This window comes from Hemicordylus capensis, chromosome 12 (assembly GCF_027244095.1).
Source record: "Hemicordylus capensis ecotype Gifberg chromosome 12, rHemCap1.1.pri, whole genome shotgun sequence".
Classification (NCBI taxonomy): domain Eukaryota; kingdom Metazoa; phylum Chordata; class Lepidosauria; order Squamata; family Cordylidae; genus Hemicordylus; species Hemicordylus capensis.
This window is the reverse complement of record NC_069668.1, coordinates 13,399,500-13,418,343: the sequence shown is the minus strand read 5'-3', so window position 1 is coordinate 13,418,343 and position 18,844 is coordinate 13,399,500. Positions and strand designations below refer to the sequence as shown.

Genomic DNA, 18,844 nt, shown 5'->3' with positions numbered 1-18,844 from the left:
GAGATCTCCCCAGAAGCGGCTCCCCCTCCACCCCCCAGCCCTCCATGAAAAACGCCCCCCCTGTCAAGGGAGAGGAGCAGAGCCCGACCCCGGCCCTTCCGAACAACGGGGCCGTCTGAATTGGACCACAAAGTGCGCCGGGCAAAACCAAGTCCTGCCGGGGGGTGCACCCACACCTCAGGCGCTGGGCAGGTCCCGGAGGGCGGATGCAGCCTGGGGCCCCTAGATACTGCTGGACGACAACTCCCATCATCCCGTGAGGGCAGAGGATGATGGGAGTTGTGGTCCAGCAACCGTGGGGGAAGCCCTGGATGAAAGGACAGGAATGCCACATGCTGGGGGAAGGGGAGGAGGAGGAGGGTGCTTTGGGCCCCTCAGCAGGGGGGTCCCTGTGGGAAAGACCCCCCCCCGGGGTCCCCAAGAGAGTCAGGCACATGAGGTGACAAGAGGAGTCGGACCACAGGCTGCCCAGCAGCCAACTTCACGGCAGGGAAGGCTCCTCCGCTCTTTATGGCTGCGGGGCGTGGAGGTGGAGGGTTGGGCCACGCCCCCGCCCCCTGGCCACACCCACTCCCCCCACACACACAAGGGGGCTGCCGGCCACTGGCTGGGCTGCCCTCCCCAAAAAGGGAGCACACGCCACACGCGGGCAGGGGCCAGCCGCTACGCCAGCAGCCGGACGACGCCATTGTCCGAGCCGAGGAGCAGGTGGCATTTCGTCGGGAGGACGGCCAGGCTGGTCAAGGTGCCCCGGAAGTTCTCCGAGCTCAGCTTGGTGACGCTGGGCGGCAGCGACTCCTGCAGCGAGTAGAGCCCGATCTTGTTGGCCACGGTGCCCGCCACCACTTCGTGGCCGTAGAGGTCGAAGGCGTGGACCGGCTCCGAGACGGACTTGTAGCTGTGCAGGGCCTTCTGCTCCAGCTCCTTCCAGACGGTCAGCGAGTGGTCGGAGGAGGAGCTGATCAGCACGTTGTTCTCGGTGGCCTGGGTGGGGGAGCAGCCAAGGAGGCGGTCCGTGGGCAAAAGGGGACTCCCCGCCACCGCCGCCCAGCCCACCGAAGCCGCACCCAGGGAGGCAGCCATTTCTTTTTTGACACACAAGATGCCGGGAGCAGCTGAGAACAGACACCCCACCTGGAGAAGAGACACCCCGCCAGGCCCAGTGATTTGGCAACACCAGGAAGGCACTCTGCACATGCACCAAGGCACTCTTGAGATGCCCCAGGACTGAACCTAAAACGCTGAGTACACGTTTCGGGGAGGAATCCTAGCGCCTATCAAGTCCGGAGAGCAGCCGGGGACTGGAGCACTTCCCTTCACACAACGCATGAAGATGCGAGCGTATCACAGCAGGGTGCCACGAGGCCCGTTTCCGATTCAACACCTCTCCCTAGCAGGGAAAGGTAAGGCAAAACTAGCAGAGATAAATCCCCATATTGCCTTGGGGGGCGGGGGGGGGAGAGAGAGAGAAAGTGTGTGTGTGTGTGTGTGTACACACATATACACACTAGGGATGTGCAAAAAATTTCGGGCACAGAACGTTCTGTGCCCGAAACGAACAATTTCGGGTGATTCGGGGCCGAACCGAATCACCCCCGATGTCCCCCGATATTTTTCGGGCACGAGCCGAATCACCCGAAAACCCGAATTGCACACCCCTAATACACACACACAGAGACACACACTTCTATATGGAGAGAGATGTAGATCCATTCGTCGTGGGAAGCCCCCACTATCGCCACAGAGGCGGGGTGGGCAACTCGCCCCAGCGAACTGGGCCAAGCGGCACCTCCCTTGTTTCCAGCAGGGGGAGGACGACTATCCCAGTGGCGGCTGCTCTGTCTAGATTGGGAGCCCCTTGGGGCAGGGAATCCTCTCCGCCGGGCTTTTGCTCTGAGAGCCTTTCTGTGGAAAGGGCAAGTGGCCAGCTGCCCCCCCCCAAGTGATCCGTGAGCAGCCCCCGCAGGGAAAGGCAGCCATCTCCCAGACCGGGCGGGGAGAGAGAGACTCCTGCCTGCCACCCTGGAGAAGCTGCTGCCCGCCTGTGAAGACAGTCCTGAGCTGGACGGACCAAAGGTCTGACTCGGTATACGGCAGCTCCCTCCGTCCCTAAGAAAGGGCCCCTTTTCAAAAGGGCAGCTCTTTCATCTTTAGCCGGGGTGTGCGGAAGCAACCGTCCCTCTCCAACTCCAACGGCAGCTGCTGCTGCTGCCGCCGCCTCCGCTGTGCCTGGTGGTTCCGCTTCGTTTGAGATATTGAGCCTTTGGGGTCAAAGCCGCGCCGGTTTTGACCCCTGGGGTGGCCCAAGCCCCTTGGCTGGGTTGGAGAGCAAGAGGTCAATTCTCTCTCTTTTTCTTTTTAAGTAGTTAATCATAAGCCGCCCGCCCTGGCCCGCCCAGCGCCTGGGTGTGGGTGGCGCCTGCAAGCGGGGAAAGCGGGCCTTTGCTCCACGCTTGTGTTTGACTGGCGCTGGGTGAAGGCCACGGGGAGCCCAGCAGGCAAACAGAAGCAAGGGTGACTCGCTTGCATGGGGCGCGGAGGGCGGCGCGGCGCGGCGCGGCGCGGCGCGGGGCGGGGCGGGAGACACAGACTGACCGCATGGCCCACGCGGCCCCCCGCCCCCTCACCTTTGCCCTTCTCCCCACAGACGGCCCCGATCCTCGCTGCTCACCCACTCGCTTACCTTGACCTGCAGGATGTCCCCTTCGTGGGCCGGCCACCCCCTCAGGATGAGCCCCGTCCGGGTGTCGAGCAGGACCATGAAGCCGGAGGAGAAGCCTGCCACGATGCTCCGCCCGCTGGGGCTGACCGCCAGGCAACGGATGAGGCCGGCATTTGCCCCGCTGGCCAGCCGGAACTCGTGCTGCGGAGGGAGGGAGGCGGAAGACGGACCTTGCAGCCGCCGCCAGAGGAGAGTGAGAGGCCCGTGGCGGGCCGTGCGCCCCAGCGCCCCTCCGGTCGGTACCTGCAATCCCGGCTTCCGGTAGTCGACGAAGCGCAGGACGGAGTCGGCGCTGGCCACGCCGATGCTGCTGTACGGAGGCGGCATGGCGCTCACCGCCGTGATGGGCGCCTTGCTGTCTGGGGCGTCGAACGTGCGGAGGAGTTTGCCTGCAAGAGAGACCGGGGCGCTGGGGGGCCTTCCTTGCCAGGGGCGGGACCTGGCAAGCGGCCTGCTACCGAGTCAGACCCTCCTGGCTCAGGACGGCCTGCACCGACCGGCAGCAGCTCCTCCAAGGCTCCAGGCAGGAGTCTCTCTCCCAGCCCTTCCCGGAGGCGCTGCCCCCCCACACACCGCCCCCCGCCGCCAGCCTCACCCGTGAAGGGGTCCCAGGTGTGGACGGTGCCGTCGCAGCTGACCACCTGCTGGGGCACCTCCAGGGTGCCGACGTAGAAGACGGACTTGCGGTGCTGGGCGTAGGCCAGGCGGGCCTGGGTCTCGTGGGTGCCGTCCCCCCGGTTGTAGAGGGGCCAGAGCCGGACCGTCTTGTCCTTGCCGCCGCTCAGGAAGAAGTCCTCGCCGCCGAAGGGGGCCAGGCACTTGACCGCCCCCAGGTGGCCCACGAAGCTCTGCAGCCGGATCTGGTGGAAGTGGAAGCGGCTCTCCTGCTGGCTGACCCCGATCTCGTACTGCCAGTAGGCCAGCCAGTTCCCGCAGAGCAGGCGGGCCGTGCGGGGCAGCTCCTGCCTCAGGGCGTGCTCCGCCCCCGCCCCCGGCGGGGGGCGGAGGGCGCCGCCGGGGCTGCCGGCGGCGGCGGCGGTCTCCGGTGGGGCCTCCGGGGGCACCTGGATGCGGTTGCCCACCAGCACGCCCCCGAAGGTGCCCGAGTGGGGGTCCTCGCAGGGGCCGCAGGAAGGGTCCGGCTGCTCCGGGGCGCCGGGCTCCGAGGAGGGGCCCCCCAGCACGGGCCCCTGTCCGCGGGGGGCCGGGCTCTGGGGGCTCACGCTCTCCAGGTAGACACTGGCCAGCTGGCCCACCAAGGCGTGGTTCGGGACGACGGTGTGGATCACGTCACCTGCAGGCGAGGAGGAGGAGGAGGAGGAGGAGGAAGCACGCTCAGGACGGAGCTGCCCCAAGCAGCCAAGCCCACAGGGGCAGACGCCTGATGCTGCTGTCCGCAGAGTCAGGCCCTGGGTCGATCAGCCTCAGGGCTGTCAACACTGACGGGCAGCGTCCCAGGCTCAGGGGTCTTTCCCAGCCCGGCCTGGAGATTCCCCCCTAGGAATCGCACCTAGGACCTTTGGCACGCCCAGCCGAGGCTCTGCCACCGAGCTGCAGCCCCCTCCTCGGCCCTTCTCCCGAGCCCCAGGGGCACCCCCTCCGCCCTGCTTCCCCGCAGGGCAAACGTCTCCCGTTCTTGGGCGGGAACTGGGCGCCATGAGAGCAGAGGGGCCGGTGGCCTACCTAGCAGGCAGGAGAAGGGCACGAAGGTGGTGTACGCCATCTCTGGGCCGAAGACCTTCCGCAGCTCCCCTTGGGCGGACGGGTCCGAGGGCGGGGAGGGCTCTGGCGCCGGGCCCTGGGGAGAAGCCAGCCGGTCAGAGAGGGGCCTCTGCCCTGCCGGGACGCGGGGGGTCAACTGAGAGCCGCTAGCCCCCATCTTGGGGGCTCCCACGCCTTCGGGGGGGGGACAAACAAGAGCCGCGGCCACCGCGCTGGGCCCCTTGGCGGAAGAGCGGGGCAGACACGCAGAACCACCAGCCAGAGGAAGAGCATCTCTCGGTGGGCCGGGCTGACCGCACGCCTGCTGCCGGGCAGAGGGAAGCAGCCCAGCCCCGGAGCGGAGGAGCCCCAGCGCTCCCACCGCCTGGAGGAAAGGAGGAGAGCAGCCCCCCGGCCCCGGCCGGCTGACTCACCGGCTCCGGCAGGGGCGGCAGCGAGAAGGCCTCAAAGAAGACCCGGAGGGGGCCGCTCAGATGCTGCTGCACCATCTCGGACCCGATCCGCAAGCACACCAGGGCCACGAGGCTGGCGGTCTTGAGGCACAAGATGGTCCGGGCCTGGACGCCGTTGGGGAAACTGGAGACGGGGGGAGAGAGGGGAGAGGAGGGGAGATCAGCGGCTGGCCTGCCCCACAGGGATGGCCTGCCCCCTCAGCCCCGCCTCCGCCGATGCCCCCTGCAATCCCAATGGCCTTGAAAGAGGATGGGGGAGGCAAGCCGGCGGCATCCCTGTCCTGCTTCTCCGGCGGCGGCTTCCGGACTGTCAGGCAGGGCTGAACCACTTCGGCCCTCCTACCACACCCACCACACCCGACTCTCGGCCACCGCACCCGATGGGAGGAGTCCAAGCACAGCAGCCCTACGGCGAGGGGCCGTTGGCCAGTGGAACCGCCTGCCTCATGAACCTCCTTCGCTGGAGTTCTCAGACGGAGGCTGGACGGCAGCATCTGCCAGGGCTGCAACGACAACTGCCCACCTCCCCCAAGCTGAGCAATACACTGTGCTCCTCTGGGCCGGTCACACCTCTCTCTGCCTAACCCACCTCGCAGGGTTGCGGCGAGGATAAAGAGAACCACGGTAGAGGAGAGCGATGTAAAAAAACCGAAAGAGGCGGGAGTCCGAAGGCAGGACCCCCTGGCCCAAGAGTCACCTGACGGCCGCAGAGGTGAGGAAGCTCAGGACCGGCAAAAGGACCTCCTGGCTGATTTTGGGGAGGATGTCCATCAGGGTGGTGTCCGAGAGGTAGACGACGATCTTCTGGGTCAGGGTCACGGCGGCCAGGAGGCCGGCTTCCTTGCGGCTGTTCAGCCGGCCGGCTCCAACCCCACTGCCAGGGGCCACCTGCGGCAGAGAGAGGGGGGGGATTTCCTGACCGTGGACGCTATCGGGCAGTGGAACAGCCCGCCTCACGACGTGGTGGGCGCGGGAGGTTTTCAAGGAGCGGCTGGTCGGGGATCTGTCAAGGAGGCCACAGCGGTCTCTCGCCCCGGGAGGACAAGAAGAAGACCTCGAGGGTCCCCTCGGGGCCTGATGTCCTCGGATACCTCCCCTTAACGTCCCAGGAGCCGCCGGGAAGAGACGCTGGTGGGGCGTGCAAGCCGAGCAGAAGGCTGGCAGCCACTCTCACCGCCGAGGGCTTCCGGCGGTGCGCCACACGTGCGCATGAGTCAGTTTCCCCTTCGGCCAGAGCTGCCTCGAGGCAGGAGGAGGAGGAAGTTGGACGTCTCCTCGCTCGCTCCAGCTCCCCAACTTGCCCTCCTGGCTCTGCTCAGGCGGCAGCGGCCAGCTCCCTCTTCTTCCTACCCAGCCAGCAGGGCCTGTGGGCTCCTTGGCCACAGCGGGAGGGCAATCCCTGGCCACTCAGGGGACGGGGACGGCGCCCAGGGGCAGAGCCTCTGCTGGGCATGCAGAAGGGCCCCGCTCCAAGCCCTGCCGGCAGCAGCATCTCCCGGCAGGGCTGGGGGAAACCCCGCCTGAAGCCTTGGAGAGCCGCTGCCAGCCAGAGCAGTCCACGTTGAGCGGGTTGGACCACGGATCAGTAGAAGGCAGCTTCCCAGGGGAGGGTCCGTAGCCTCTTGTAGCAGCGCCCCTGCTTGGCGGGCAGGAGGGCCCGGTTCCATCCCTGGCGGCGGCAGAAGCAGCGTCTCCGGGTAGGGCTGGGAGACCCCTGAGCCTGGAACCCGGGAGAAGCCGCTGCCAGTCCGTGTCGACGACCCTGAGCTCGACGGACCAAGGGTCTGCCTCGGTATAAGGCAGCTGCCTGGGTTTCTCTCCGGGTCCCGGAGACCCTGGAGGGCCGTCAAGACCGTGTGCTTCAAACCTATTTCCAAGAAGTGCCCCAGCTTGGAATGCTGAGCCAGGAGAAGCCAAATCCTAGTTTTGGGGTTTTTTAAAACTTGCTGCAGCAGAGGGCTGCAGGCAGAAGGCCCCGAAGTAGGGCCTACTGAGAGGGCCAAAAAGAGGGAGGGCCGCCCCCTCAAAACTCCCGGCAGGTCGCCCTGACTCTGCTCCCCCACCCAAGGGCAGGCGGGCCGATGAGGGACTGACCAGGTAGCTGATGTAGGGCAGGTACAAGTAGGTGAGGACAGGCTCCCCATACAGGTGGGCGATGTGCAGGAGGCAGGCCAGCACCGGCTTGGAGACCACGTCCCCCAGCACCAGCCGCCTCTGGTAGATGCTCCCGGAACTCAGCGGGCTGCTTTCTTCCGTGCCGGACGCAAACTGCAGCCGGCTGGGACCTGCCGAGGCAAAAGGCACCATTCGGGGGAGAGGCGGAGGCAACCCTTCCAGCCCCCAGCGCTCTCTGTTCCTGGGGGGGGAGGTGGCAATTCCAAGGGTAACGGAATCAGACGCGTGACCCCTGCTCCCATGGCTACAGCCATAAGCAGATTTTAAGGCTGGTATTCTATCCATCTACCACCTGGCAAGATAGCATCTTAAACATTATAGACAGTGTCTGAAACGTGCCCCAAAAGTATCAGTAACGGAATCAGACGCGTGACCCCTGCTCCCACGGCTACAGCCATAAGCAGATTTTAAGGCTGGTATTCTATCCATCTACCACCTGGCAAGATAGCATCTTAAACATTATAGACAGTGTCTGAAACGTGCCCCCAAAGTATCAGTAACGGAATCAGACACGTGACCCCCTGCTCCCACGGCTACAGCCATAAGCAGATTTTAAGGCTGGTATTCTATCCATCTACCAACTGGCAAGATAGCATCTTAAACATTATAGACAGTGTCTGAAACGTGCCCCCAAAGTATCAGTAACGGAATCAGACACGTGACCCCCTGCTCCCACGGCTACAGCCATAAGCAGATTTTAAGGCTGGTATTCTATCCATCTACCAACTGGCAAGATAGCATCTTAAACATTATAGACAGTGTCTGAAACGTGCCCCCAAAGTATCAGTAACGGAATCAGACGCGTGACCCCCTGCTCCCACGGCTACAGCCATAAGCAGATTTTAAGGCTGGTATTCTATCCATCTACCACCTGGCAAGATAGCATCTTAAACATTATAGACAGTGTCTGAAACGTGCCCCCAAAGTATCAGTAACGGAATCAGACACGTGACCCCCTGCTCCCACGGCTACAGCCATAAGCAGATTTTAAGGCTGGTATTCTATCCATCTACCAACTGGCAAGATAGCATCTTAAACATTATAGACAGTGTCTGAAACGTGCCCCCAAAGTATCAGTAACGGAATCAGACACGTGACCCCCTGCTCCCACGGCTACAGCCATAAGCAGATTTTAAGGCTGGTATTCTATCCATCTACCAACTGGCAAGATAGCATCTTAAACATTATAGACAGTGTCTGAAATGTGCCCCAAAAGTATCAGTAACGGAATCAGACACGTGACCCCTGCTCCCACGGCTACAGCCATAAGCAGATTTTAAGGCTGGTATTCTATCCATCTACCACCTGGCAAGATAGCATCTCCTACTCGAAGGCCGTATTTTACAGAACACTTAAACGTTATAGACAGTGTCTGAAACGTGCCCCAAACGTATCAGTAACGGAATCAGAATTATTATGGGGGGGCCCGCGCCTGCCACTGCTGATTCCGTTACAGATGTGTTTTGCACGTTTCAGAGGCAATCTACGTTTATTGAGGGTTTTGCAAAAATATGGTATTATAGCCTACAGAGGTCCACAAATTTAGACATAGCTCACGAGGAAGCCTTTATCTGTGGTTGTCCCCAATCCTCTCTCTTTCCTCAGATCCTTTTCTGGCACACAGACAAGAGTGTTGAGGAGAGCAGCCAGTCCTCTGTCATTTGCACGGAGAGGCGGAGAGGGCAAGAAACAGGAGGAGACCCCCTCTGCTGCTGCGGCTGCTCCGAAAGGGATTCCTACTATTTCTTACCTGCTTAGAAACCGCAGTAGAAAAGAGATCTTTGGGGAGGAGATGTGTGTGGGGCTGGGTGTCGCTGCTGGCGAGCTGGCAAGTGGGTTTGTAGAGGCACAGGAGGAGAGGCTCTCTTACCAGGGGGTATATGATGTAATATTGATTTGGAAAACCCGCTTTATGGCGACAGTCACAGAAAGAGTGGCAGCATGCCTGATTCCGTTACCCCCTGGGAACTGCCCTGTGCACCACAGGAGGCCCGGCCCAGCCTGCCCCCCTGCAGCCGGGGTGGCTGGTTCCTCCCAGAACACTCCTCCCAAAGAGAAAAACGGGCATTACCAACGTAGCAAGAGGTGAGCAGCCGGAGAAGGTTCCTGGCGACGTAGCGGGAGGTGGTCGTGGGGCCCAGCTTGGCAGACAGCCACTTCACCATCCTGCAGGCCGTGTCTGGGAGGCAAGGGAGGCACAAGGGACGATAAGCCAGCCCTGCTGCAGCCACACCCCAGAGGAAAGCTGCCTTCCGGGCCTTATCTGCCCACTGCCAGGGCCACCACTTCCCTCCTTGCGGCTAGGATGAGGAGCAAGGAGGGATACCCTGGCTGTGGGGTGCAAACGGCCTGACACCCCACCACCGCCGCCGCCCCAAACTTCATCCAGACTTTCTCCGCAGCTGCTTCCTGTGGCAAGGAGTTCCACAGACTAAGGGGAAACCCAGCACCTTTAGATGGGTGTTGTTGTTGTTGTTTTAAAACTGAAATACAACCTTAAAATGCAGGTGACCGTCCTGACCGTGAGATAAATTACTGGGGAGAAGCAGAAAGTGCCCGTGGCCTCACGCAGGCGACACCCTGCACACTGGGCTGAGGGGCCTAAAGGTAGGGGTCCTCAAAACTGGCTAGCCATCTGGTCCCCCCCCCCAACAAGCCATGGTGGCAGTCGTAGCCCAACCCCATCTGGCCCCCCCCCTGTGAGTAGCCTTGGCCTAAGGCAAGGCCTGCCCAGGTCCGGCCCTCCCACCGGCTCACCGCCACCCCACAAGGGCTGCCCTGCATGGCTAGCGGGCCACGACCCGTGGGAGGCGGGGGGCAGATCAACACCGAGCAGCTGCATTTTGGGGGGGGGGGACCGGCAAGCCTTCCTTAGCCTGGCCAAAGGCCCCCTCCCCATCCAGACGTGTGGACGGGCATCGCAACACCCCTCTGGGCCAAGTCTGGGGTCCTCACGCCTGGCAAACTCCCACGGGGGTGGGGGCAGCTTACCCAACAAGACGGTCTGCTCCTTGTCTCCGTCGGGGTCAGCCAGGTCCTGCTCCGGCCCCTCGACCACCTCCTCCTCTTCCTCCTCCTCCTCCTCCTCGCTGTCGGCCAGGCCCGCCTCCGCAGGGGCCCCAACCCCCACATCGGGCTCTTCCTCCCCCACCGCCCTCAGACCCCCCTCCTCCTCCTCCTCTTCCTCTTCCTCCTCCTCTTCCTCCTCCTCCTCCTCTTCCTCGCGGCGTTTCCGCTGCCGAGTGCCGTCCTCGGCCTTGGAGCCGCCTCTCTCCTTCGGGGCCTCCTCGGCTTCGCTGGCGCTGCTCCTGTCGCTCAGGCGTCCCACGCTCAGCACCTCGGGCTCCGGCAGGCCCTCGGCCACGTAGAGGCCGTTCTGGAAGTCCTCGCTCTCCGACAGGTAGGCCTGGTCGTGCAAACTGATGCCGGACATGTAGTCGGGCAGCTCCAGGGACGCCGAGCAGCCGCGGTCCGCCTCGGCCGGGATCTCCCCCCCGAACGAGCGGGAGACGGGGCTGCCTCCTCCTGCCGCCGCCGCCGCCTCCTCCTCCTCCTCGGCGGGGCCCAGCAGCAGGCCCTTGCTCTCCTCCGGGGCGGGCCGCTCCAGCCCCACCAAGACCTGCAGGATGTGGGGCAGGAGGTTGGCCAGGAAGAGGGGCAGGCCGAGCCGCACCATCAGCTGGGCCACGAAGCAGTCGGTGTACAGGTAGAAGCGGCCGTGCAGGCCGCGGGGCTGCTCGTAGGCGGCCACCAGGAGCTTCAGCAGGTACTTGTTGGAGTTCTTGGGGCCCAGGGCCCTGGCCACGGGCTCGAAGAAGTACCAGGCGGCGTGGACGGCCGTCCGCTCGGCCGACATCAGCGCCAGGACGAAGGGCAGCAGGATCTCCAGGCCCTCGGGGGTGATGGCGCTCAGCACCCCCTCCAGCTGCTGCCACAGCTGGAAGACCAGCTCCCGCCCCTGGCGCTCGCCCCCGGCCTCCCAGGGCAGAGAGCTGCAGGCGAACCGCAGCAGGGCCGGGAAGTAGGGCGGCAGGGGCAGGACGGTGCTGAAGGGGCTGAGCAGCTGGGCCGGGCTGGGCGGCGGCAGGCCCTGCCAGACGGGCTCGAAGGCGAAGAGCCGGCCCCCGCCCGGGCCCTCCGGCGGGGGCGGGAGCGCCTCCGCCGGGACCCTCAGCTGCAGCAGCGTCTCCAGGAGGTGCCCCAGCGGGGCCGGGATCTCCTTGCCGTGCGTCTGGCACAGCCGCCGGGCGGCCCGGAAGCGCTCCTGCAGGCCGGCGCCCGGGGCCAGGGTGCGCAGCCGGGGGGCGAAGACGATCTCCGCCACCAGGACCCCCAGCGCCTGCATGTCCCGCTGGAAGAGCTCCGCCAGCCCCCAGGGCCGGGCTTGCCGCGGGGGCCGCTCCGGCCGGGCCCCGTCGCCCTGCAGCCCCTTCAGCAGGAAGGTCTCCAGCTTCTCCAGCTCCTCCAAGGCCTGCAGCAGCTGGCAGCCCTCCGGGAGGGCAATCTTGGCCTCGCCGCCTTCCGCCGGGGCGGCCTTGGCCCTCCGGCCCAGCGGCTTGCCGTCGGCGGGCGGCCCGGGCCCCGGCGCCTCCGCCCCTCGGGGGCCCGCGCTGGCCGCGATGGACTCCAAGGCCTCCGCGCCCTGCTCCACCTCCTCTTCCACGCCGACGCCGACGCCGCCACCCCCCAGCCTGGCCGCAGCCCAGCCACCTTCGCACGACGCGGCCTCCAAGGGCACCCCTCCGGGGCCGTCGGCCAGCGGGCCCTCCGTCTCCTCCAGGGCCCTCGTCTCCTCGACGGCGGCGGCGGGGGCGCGGCGCCCGGGCGCCAGGGGCGCCTCGGCCGGCAGGAGGGCGGGCCCGGCCCGGCGCCGGGGGTGCGGCTGGTCGAAGAGCGGCACCACGCCGTAGCTGGCCAGGTGGGTGTGGCCGTCCACCAGGGGCAGGCAGACGTTCTTCTCCCGGACGGCCTCCTTGCCCAGCAGCTTGCAGCCGAAGGTCAGGTCGATCCAGTGGTGGAGCTCCTGGGAGACCTCCGGGCTCTCCAGCAGGGCCCGGTGGGCCGCCACGAACTCCTCGCCGGAGGCGCACCAGGCTGGCACCTCCAGGTCCGGCATGTCCGGGTGGACGGAGCGGAAGATGGCGGGCTCGGCGTAGAACTCGGGGATGCACTCGTCCGGCGTCCAGGCCTGCATGCGCTCCATGTTGGCCGGGTACTCGTGGGGCTCCCACTGGGCCCGCACGTGGGAGCAGAGCACGGCCCTGGGGGTCCGCCGGGCCGTGTAGACGTAGTAGGTGATGTCGGAGAGGACGTCGGAGACGTGGTGGGGCACGTGGGGCTGCTCCCCGCCCGCCCCGCCGGCCACGAAGGCCTGCTGGGTCATGGCGTAGGTGAAGTCCAGCTGCTTGTCGCCCTTGTTGAGCCGGAACTTGGACTTGCGCAGGTCCCGGAAGCGCCCGCGGCGGGCCGTGAAGTCCACCACCCAGGGCAGGACCGGGTGGGAGTTGGGGTCCCCCGGCCGCCGCCCGGCCAAGCGGTTCAGGTGCAGGAGGTAGTCGAAGTTGCTGAGCCGCCCGTCCACCCAGTCCAGCACCAGGCCCCGCAGGTCCCCGCCCTGGGGCGCCCCCCTGGGCCCTTCCTCCGCCGCCGCCGCCGCCGCGGGTCCCCCCGCCTCCGCCGGCCTCTGCTCGTAGTCTCCCAGGCGCAGGCGCAGCTGGGCGCACAGCTTTTCGTCCACGGCCACCTCGCGCAGGGAGACGGCGCCGCAGGCCACGCCGGCCCCGTGGCAAGCCCGCAGGGCCCGCAGCACCTGGAAGAGGACGAAGAGCAGCTTGGCGTGGCTGTTGGCCAGCTTGGCCGGGCTGAAGGCGACGACGTCGTGCAGGCAGTGCTGGACGTAGGGGAAGAGGACGTAGAGCATCTCGGCCGACTCCAGCAGCGCCTCCGCGGGGAGGAGGCCGGCGCAGCCCCGCCCGGAGGCGGCGGCGGCCCCCTCCTCCGTGGCCGGAGAGGGGCAGGGGGAGGCGCCCCGGCCCAGGGGCACCAGGGGGCAGCCGTAGAGCCTCTGCAGGCCGCTGCGCAGCACCTCCAGGGCCGGGCGGGTGGGCGGGGCGGGGGCGGGGCAGTAGGGCTGGACCCACAGGCGGTGCGCCCGGCCCCACAGGTTCCGGTAGTTCTGGGCGGCCACGCCCTGCATGAAGCCGTGCAGCGTCTCCGGCGCTTCCCGGGGGCCGCCGGGGGCCCCAGCCAGCGGGTAGCCCAGCCGCGCTTTCCTCAGGCCGTGGACCTCCACCCGCGTCCAGCCGGCCGGCAGCTTCTGCACCGAGCGCTGGAGGTAGGTGCGCAGCTCCACCTCGCTCAGGCCCTCGGGCCGCGGGCACGGGCCGGGCAGCAGCGCCCGCTCCTTCAGGCTGGCCAGCCACTTGGCGGGCAGGAAGGCGATGACGTGGCAGCCCTCCGCCGCTGGGCTCAGCTGGCAGCGGTCGACGCCCAGGTCTCTCTCCACGCAGTGCAGGAGGGAATCCATTTCGGCAGGGGCGCCCGCCATGCCCTGCGGGGGGCAGAAAGGGCCGCTGAGCGCCCGGGGCGGATTCGGAGCAGAAAGCACACGCGGACACCAAGGCACGGCACCCGGGAAGCGGGGTGCTGCCGACACGGAGCCTGCCCCACTGAGCCGAGTGCGGTCAGCACTGGCTGGTGGTGGCAATCCCAGGTTCCAGGCAGGGCTCCCACGCGGCCACCCATCCAAATGCAAACCAGGGCAGCACCTGCTTAGCCCAGGGGGGTCATTCCTGCCCCCCCACTCCCCTCCGCACGGTGACCGCGCAGGGTCCTCCGCTTGGGCCGGCTGATGAATGAGCCGGAGGCTGGACTCTGGGGGGTGACGGGGGGGGCGGGTTGGTTGCCCCTGGCCTCACCACGAAGGTCTCCCTCAAACCCCCCCCTCCCTGCGCGGTAGGCCATCTGTTTCGGAGGGGAAGCTATGCTTCCTCAGGGCTCCGCAGGCAGCTTCCAGGCAAGAGGGACTTCCCGTTCTGCAAACCCTTGTGGCCCACGCAGCGGGGTGGGGGGGCACTCAGAAGCCAGCGAAGCAACCGAGTCAGCCATGGGGGCCCCCCCCATGGGGGAGAGGAAGCCCAGTGCCCGGCCCAGGAGCAGGGAAGGGGGCACAAAGGGGGCACTATCTCCAGAGCTGCGACCCTTCCCTGGCTCCAGCAGCCTTGGTGGGGCAGGGGGGGAGGCAAGCACAGAGCGGCAGCAGGATTTGAACCTGGAGCCCGAGGGCGGGGAGGACCCCCTCCCCGCTTTGCTGAGCTCTTCCCCCCCCCCAAGCGAGCAACCCGCCACTCCCTCCCCAAAGCCTCTCCCTGCCAGCCAGCAAGCCTGATCTCCACCACCACCACCACCGGAAAGCACTCTGCACATGCGCTGCAACTCTCCCTCCGCTAGGACTGAAGGCAAGCCCCGGGGCTCAGCCCAGGCCAAATCCTGCTCCTGGGGCGGGTGTTGGGGTTATGCAGGGGGCCGGAGTCTCCCCAGGCAGAGCCCCACCCTCCGCAGAGCCGGGCAGGCATCAGACTCGGGGCACGGAAGCCACACTCTGCCCATGCTCAGAGGCGCGGCCGGGGGCTGAGCCCGGCCTGCAGCGGAGCCCCCCTCCGGGGCGGGGAGGGGCAGCCTCACCTGGGGGTCGCGGGGCGGGAGGGGGGCGCGCTCAGCCCCAGCGGCGGCTCCGTCCCCGGCCATGATGGGTCAGCTGACGCGGAGGTCACGTGCCGCCGCCGCCGCCGCCTTCCCGGGAAAGACACAAACTCCACGTGGCCGCCCAGGGAGGGGGCGGGGCTTAGGGGCGGGGCTTAGGCCCCTCCTCCTCCTCCCTCCCATCCTCCCTGCGCCAGCGCTCGGAAAGCGCTCTGCATGCGCTCAGGGGCTCCCGGCCGCCCCAATATTGGAAGCAACGGGAGCTCCCCCCCCCACCCCCCGAATAACCCAGGCATGGCGGCGCGGTAGAAAGGCGCCAGGCTCTTGACGCCAGACACACACGTCTTTTGTGTGTGTGTGTGTGTGTGTGTGTGTGTGCTTCTCAGTGCCTAGTTGCAGGGGAGGAGCAGAGTGAGGAAGAGAGTGCCTCTGAGCAGCTGCAGAGTTCTCTCTCACCCTCCTAGCCCCTAAACCCAAAAGGAACCTAGGAAGCTGCCTCGTACCGAGTCAGATCCTCCGTCCCTCTATCTTAGGATTGTCTGCACAGTCTGGCAGCGGCTGTCCCGGCAGCCCTACCTGTGAGATGCTGCTGCTGCCTGCCAGGGCCTAGACCTGGCTGGGGCCTTCTGCGTGCAAAGCCCAGGCTCTGCCGCCTGTGTTTCCTGGGAGGGATGGCGCCGTGCTGGGATGAGCAGGGGGAGTTGCCTCTTGGCCCAGACTGCAGGGGAAAGGCTACCTCAATAAGAGGGGCTCCCTGTCTCCCAAAGGCATCGAGTCCCAGCAGCACCAGACCCTGGAGGGATGCTGTGCTGGGGACGGAGAGGGCCAGTTGCTCTCCCCAGGCTCAGTATCGAGACTCTCCACGTTAAAGAGGTGCCTCTTGGGTTCAGAGGGTTTCTGACTCACACGCTGGAAACAATGAGCCTCCCCTGCTTAGAAGCCTGTAAGGCGGCTTATTGCTTACTTTATATCTCTGGCCCAAAATAGCTTGCAGGCCAGACACACAGGCGTGGAGCTTAGGAGCCTAGGAAGCGGCCCTCTACGGAGTCAGGCCCTGGCTGGGTCCCTCTCGCTCAGGATTGTCTTCACAGGCTGGCAGCAGCCGCTTCTCCCAGGTGGCAGAGAGAGCTTCTCTCTCAGCCCTCTCTTGGAGATGCAGCACAGAGAGAGAGAGAGAGAGAGAGACTCCTACCTGCCACCTGGGAGAAGCCGCTGCCAGTCCGGGTAGAGAGTGCCGAGCGAGGTGGACCAAAGGTCGGACTCAGTACCTGGCAGTTTTCTGTGTTCCTGTGAAATCAGCACCCAGAAATACTTAGGATCGGGACCATAGTTCAGGGGTAGAACAGCTGCCCATCCCCAGCACAGCACCCCTCCAGTGGCTGTGGCTGGTGTCTATCTTGTGCTCCTTTTTTTAGATCCCGAGAGCTAAATTTTAGATAAAAAATAAATATAAATATGGGTCGTATTCATATCGGCTTTGCACACAGAAGGTCCCAGGCTCAGTCCCTGGCGGCAGCACCTTCCGGTGAGACTGGGAGAGACTCCCTCCTGAAAGCTTGGAGAGCCGCTGCCAGTCAGTGCAGACAATCGGGTGCTGGACTCAGTAGCCAGCAGCTCCCTATGTTCTTTCTGACATGGCTGCAGCTGTCCAGACTCAACTCCATCTGTGCTGCAGTGCCCGGCTGTGACCAGCAGATGGCAGCCTCAGCCCCTTTCCTAAGGACCAGGGTTCACCAGACATCCCTGGTTGCTGCTGCCGAAAGAGGAAGTTGTCTGAACTTCTCCGTCTCCTTCCCAGCAACAGGCGCATGGCCCTGTGCGAAGCTGAAGGGCAGCAGAGGGTGTGAGATGCCACTCTCAGTACAACTTGCCAGCGTGGTGCAGTGGTTAAGAGTGCTGGGCCGGGGAGACCCGAGTTCGAATCCCCAGCACAACTTGCCAGCGTGGTGCAGTGGTTAAGAGTGCTGGGCCGGGGAGACCCGAGTTCGAATCCCCATTCAGCCTCATGAGACTGGCTGGGTGACTCTGGGCCAGTCCCTTCTCTCTCTCAGCCTCACCTACTTCACAGGGTTGTTGTGAAAGAGAAACCTAAGTCTGTAGTACCCCGCTCTGGGCTCCTGGGAGGAAGAGCGGGATATAAAATGGAAAAATAAATAAATAAAACTTAAGCAGCTTTGTGTGATGCAACGTCAATGCGCTTTACCAAACAAATACTTTTATTGTATTTTATTTAATCTAGTCATCTGTCTGTCACATTTATGTAGAACCCCATATAAAATCACTGTTTCTTATCAACACAACCACCATTAAAACCTCCCAGGCTCCCCCAACCTGCGGCCCTCCAGACGTCGCTGAACCACAATTCCCATCATCCCCAGTTGTAGCTGGGGGTGATGGGAATTGTAGTCCGGCAACATCTGGAAGGCCGCAGGTTGGGGAAGCCTGGAGACCATATAAAACAAATCATTTTATTTTTTTTTCAAACAGGAGAGCTGGTCTTGCGGGAGCAAGCATGAATTGTACCCTTTGTTAAGTAGGGTCCACCCTGGTTTGCATTTGAATGGGAGACTAGGAAGTGTGAGCACTGTGAGAGATTCCCCTGAGGATGATGGAGCCACTCTGGGAAGAGCAGAAGGTTCCAAGTTCCCTCCCTGGCAGCATCTCCAAGATCGGGCTAAAGAGAGACACCTGCCTGCAACCTGGGAGAAGCCGCTGCCAGTCAGTGAAGACAATACTGAGCTTGATGGACCAAGGGTCTGACTCAGTATGTGGCAGCTTCAAATGTTCCTAGAAGACGGAATTTAAGACCAGCCCTGTGAAAAATAGAGGTTTAATACAGGTTATGCCTATATTTATGAACAGGACTCGGGATTTGAGATGAAACCACCACCAATCCAATCTCATAACATCAAAGAACTTGGGGGGAAACCTGGTCCTGAATTCAGGTAAGTATTTATTTATTGATTTATCTATCTATCTATCTATCTGTCATATTTTTATGCTGCCTGATATATGCATCTCTAGGCGGTGTACAAAGTTTAAAAAAAACCAGTATAAAAGTCACAGGTTAAAATCCACAACACACCACAATAAAAACAATAGCATAAAAGTTATCAAAACAAATTATTAAAGTTTATGCTAACGAAAAGCCTGCAAAAACAGGAGTGTCTTGAGGGTCAGCGGCAACCCTGATCAGACCTCTCCAGAAGATCATAGCAGGCGGCAGGGTTCATGACAAAGGAGGCGCTCGTGATCATCATTATTAATTACTGTTGTTCTGCTTTTTATCACAAAGTTCTCAAAGTGGTTTCCATTTAAAAAAAGTGGTGGGCGTGCCATTAACTCTACCTTGGACAGGAGCTTGCTCTGCAGATGTGATAGTCAGAGCTGCGTGGCAGGAAAATATTCACCTGCTGATATCTGCAAATTCAGCGGCTAAAGGCTCCGAAGCAGGCCTTGTTTTTTTCCCTGGTCAGTTGGCAAGTTCTGGTCAGGGGGAAGCGAGGGGAACAAGAGATGTTCCGAATCTCTTGCAGTCAATACGTGAGACGTATTCGTTTGCATCCACATCTGTATCGTGCTCTTCCTCTGGGGAGCCCAGAGCGCTGTGCAAGGCTGTGTGTTTATCCTCACCACAGCCCTGTGAGGTAGGTTAGGCCCAGAGCCTCCCAGTGAGTTTCATGGCCGGGCGGGGATTTGAACTCGGGCCTTCCCGGTTCTAGTCCAACGTTCTCACCACGGCACCAGCAGGACACCCTGGAAGGCCAGCGAGCCGTGTGTGAGAGTGGGAAGGGTCCTGGATCGGGGAGATCCGGAGTCTTCCCGTGCCTCCTCTGCCACCGACTTCTGGTGCAGCCTCGGTCAAGTCACGTGGACCCTGACCCGGGAAGCCAGGAGTCACGGGGGCCCTGCAGCTGTATCAGCATCTGGGGACGGCCTCGCTGCCTTGGCGAGGGTGCCGTGCAGGTGAGCCCAGGCCGGGGGCAGCAAATGTGAGTTACGCAAGGCCGCCCGGCAAGCGCCTGGGGCAGGTGCCTATAGATAGCCCGGCTGCGTTATTCCTGTCCCGGGC

The 18,844-nt window shown here is 63.7% G+C and overlaps 1 protein-coding gene across 2 annotated transcripts; it reads right to left on the bottom strand.

The window, feature by feature from the left end:
* Nucleotides 1–30: 30 nt before the first annotated feature.
* Nucleotides 31–14,868, bottom strand: WDR81 (WD repeat domain 81). Of its 2 annotated transcripts, none has more exons than XM_053274558.1 (11): nt 14,755–14,862; nt 10,063–13,621; nt 9,143–9,250; nt 6,991–7,181; nt 5,594–5,784; nt 4,858–5,020; nt 4,406–4,520; nt 3,318–4,016; nt 2,966–3,111; nt 2,684–2,863; nt 31–984 (listed from the first exon to the last, which is right to left on the bottom strand). In XM_053274558.1, exons 1-11 carry the CDS (start codon nt 14,815–14,817, stop codon nt 664–666), a joined length of 5,736 nt encoding a protein of 1,911 aa, XP_053130533.1. In that variant the 5' UTR covers nt 14,818–14,862; the 3' UTR covers nt 31–663. The 2 variants fall into 2 exon arrangements, with proteins under 2 accessions (XP_053130533.1, XP_053130534.1); XM_053274559.1 differs by having other exon boundaries at nt 33–984; nt 10,063–12,880; nt 14,755–14,868.
* Nucleotides 14,869–18,844: the final 3,976 nt, after the last annotated feature.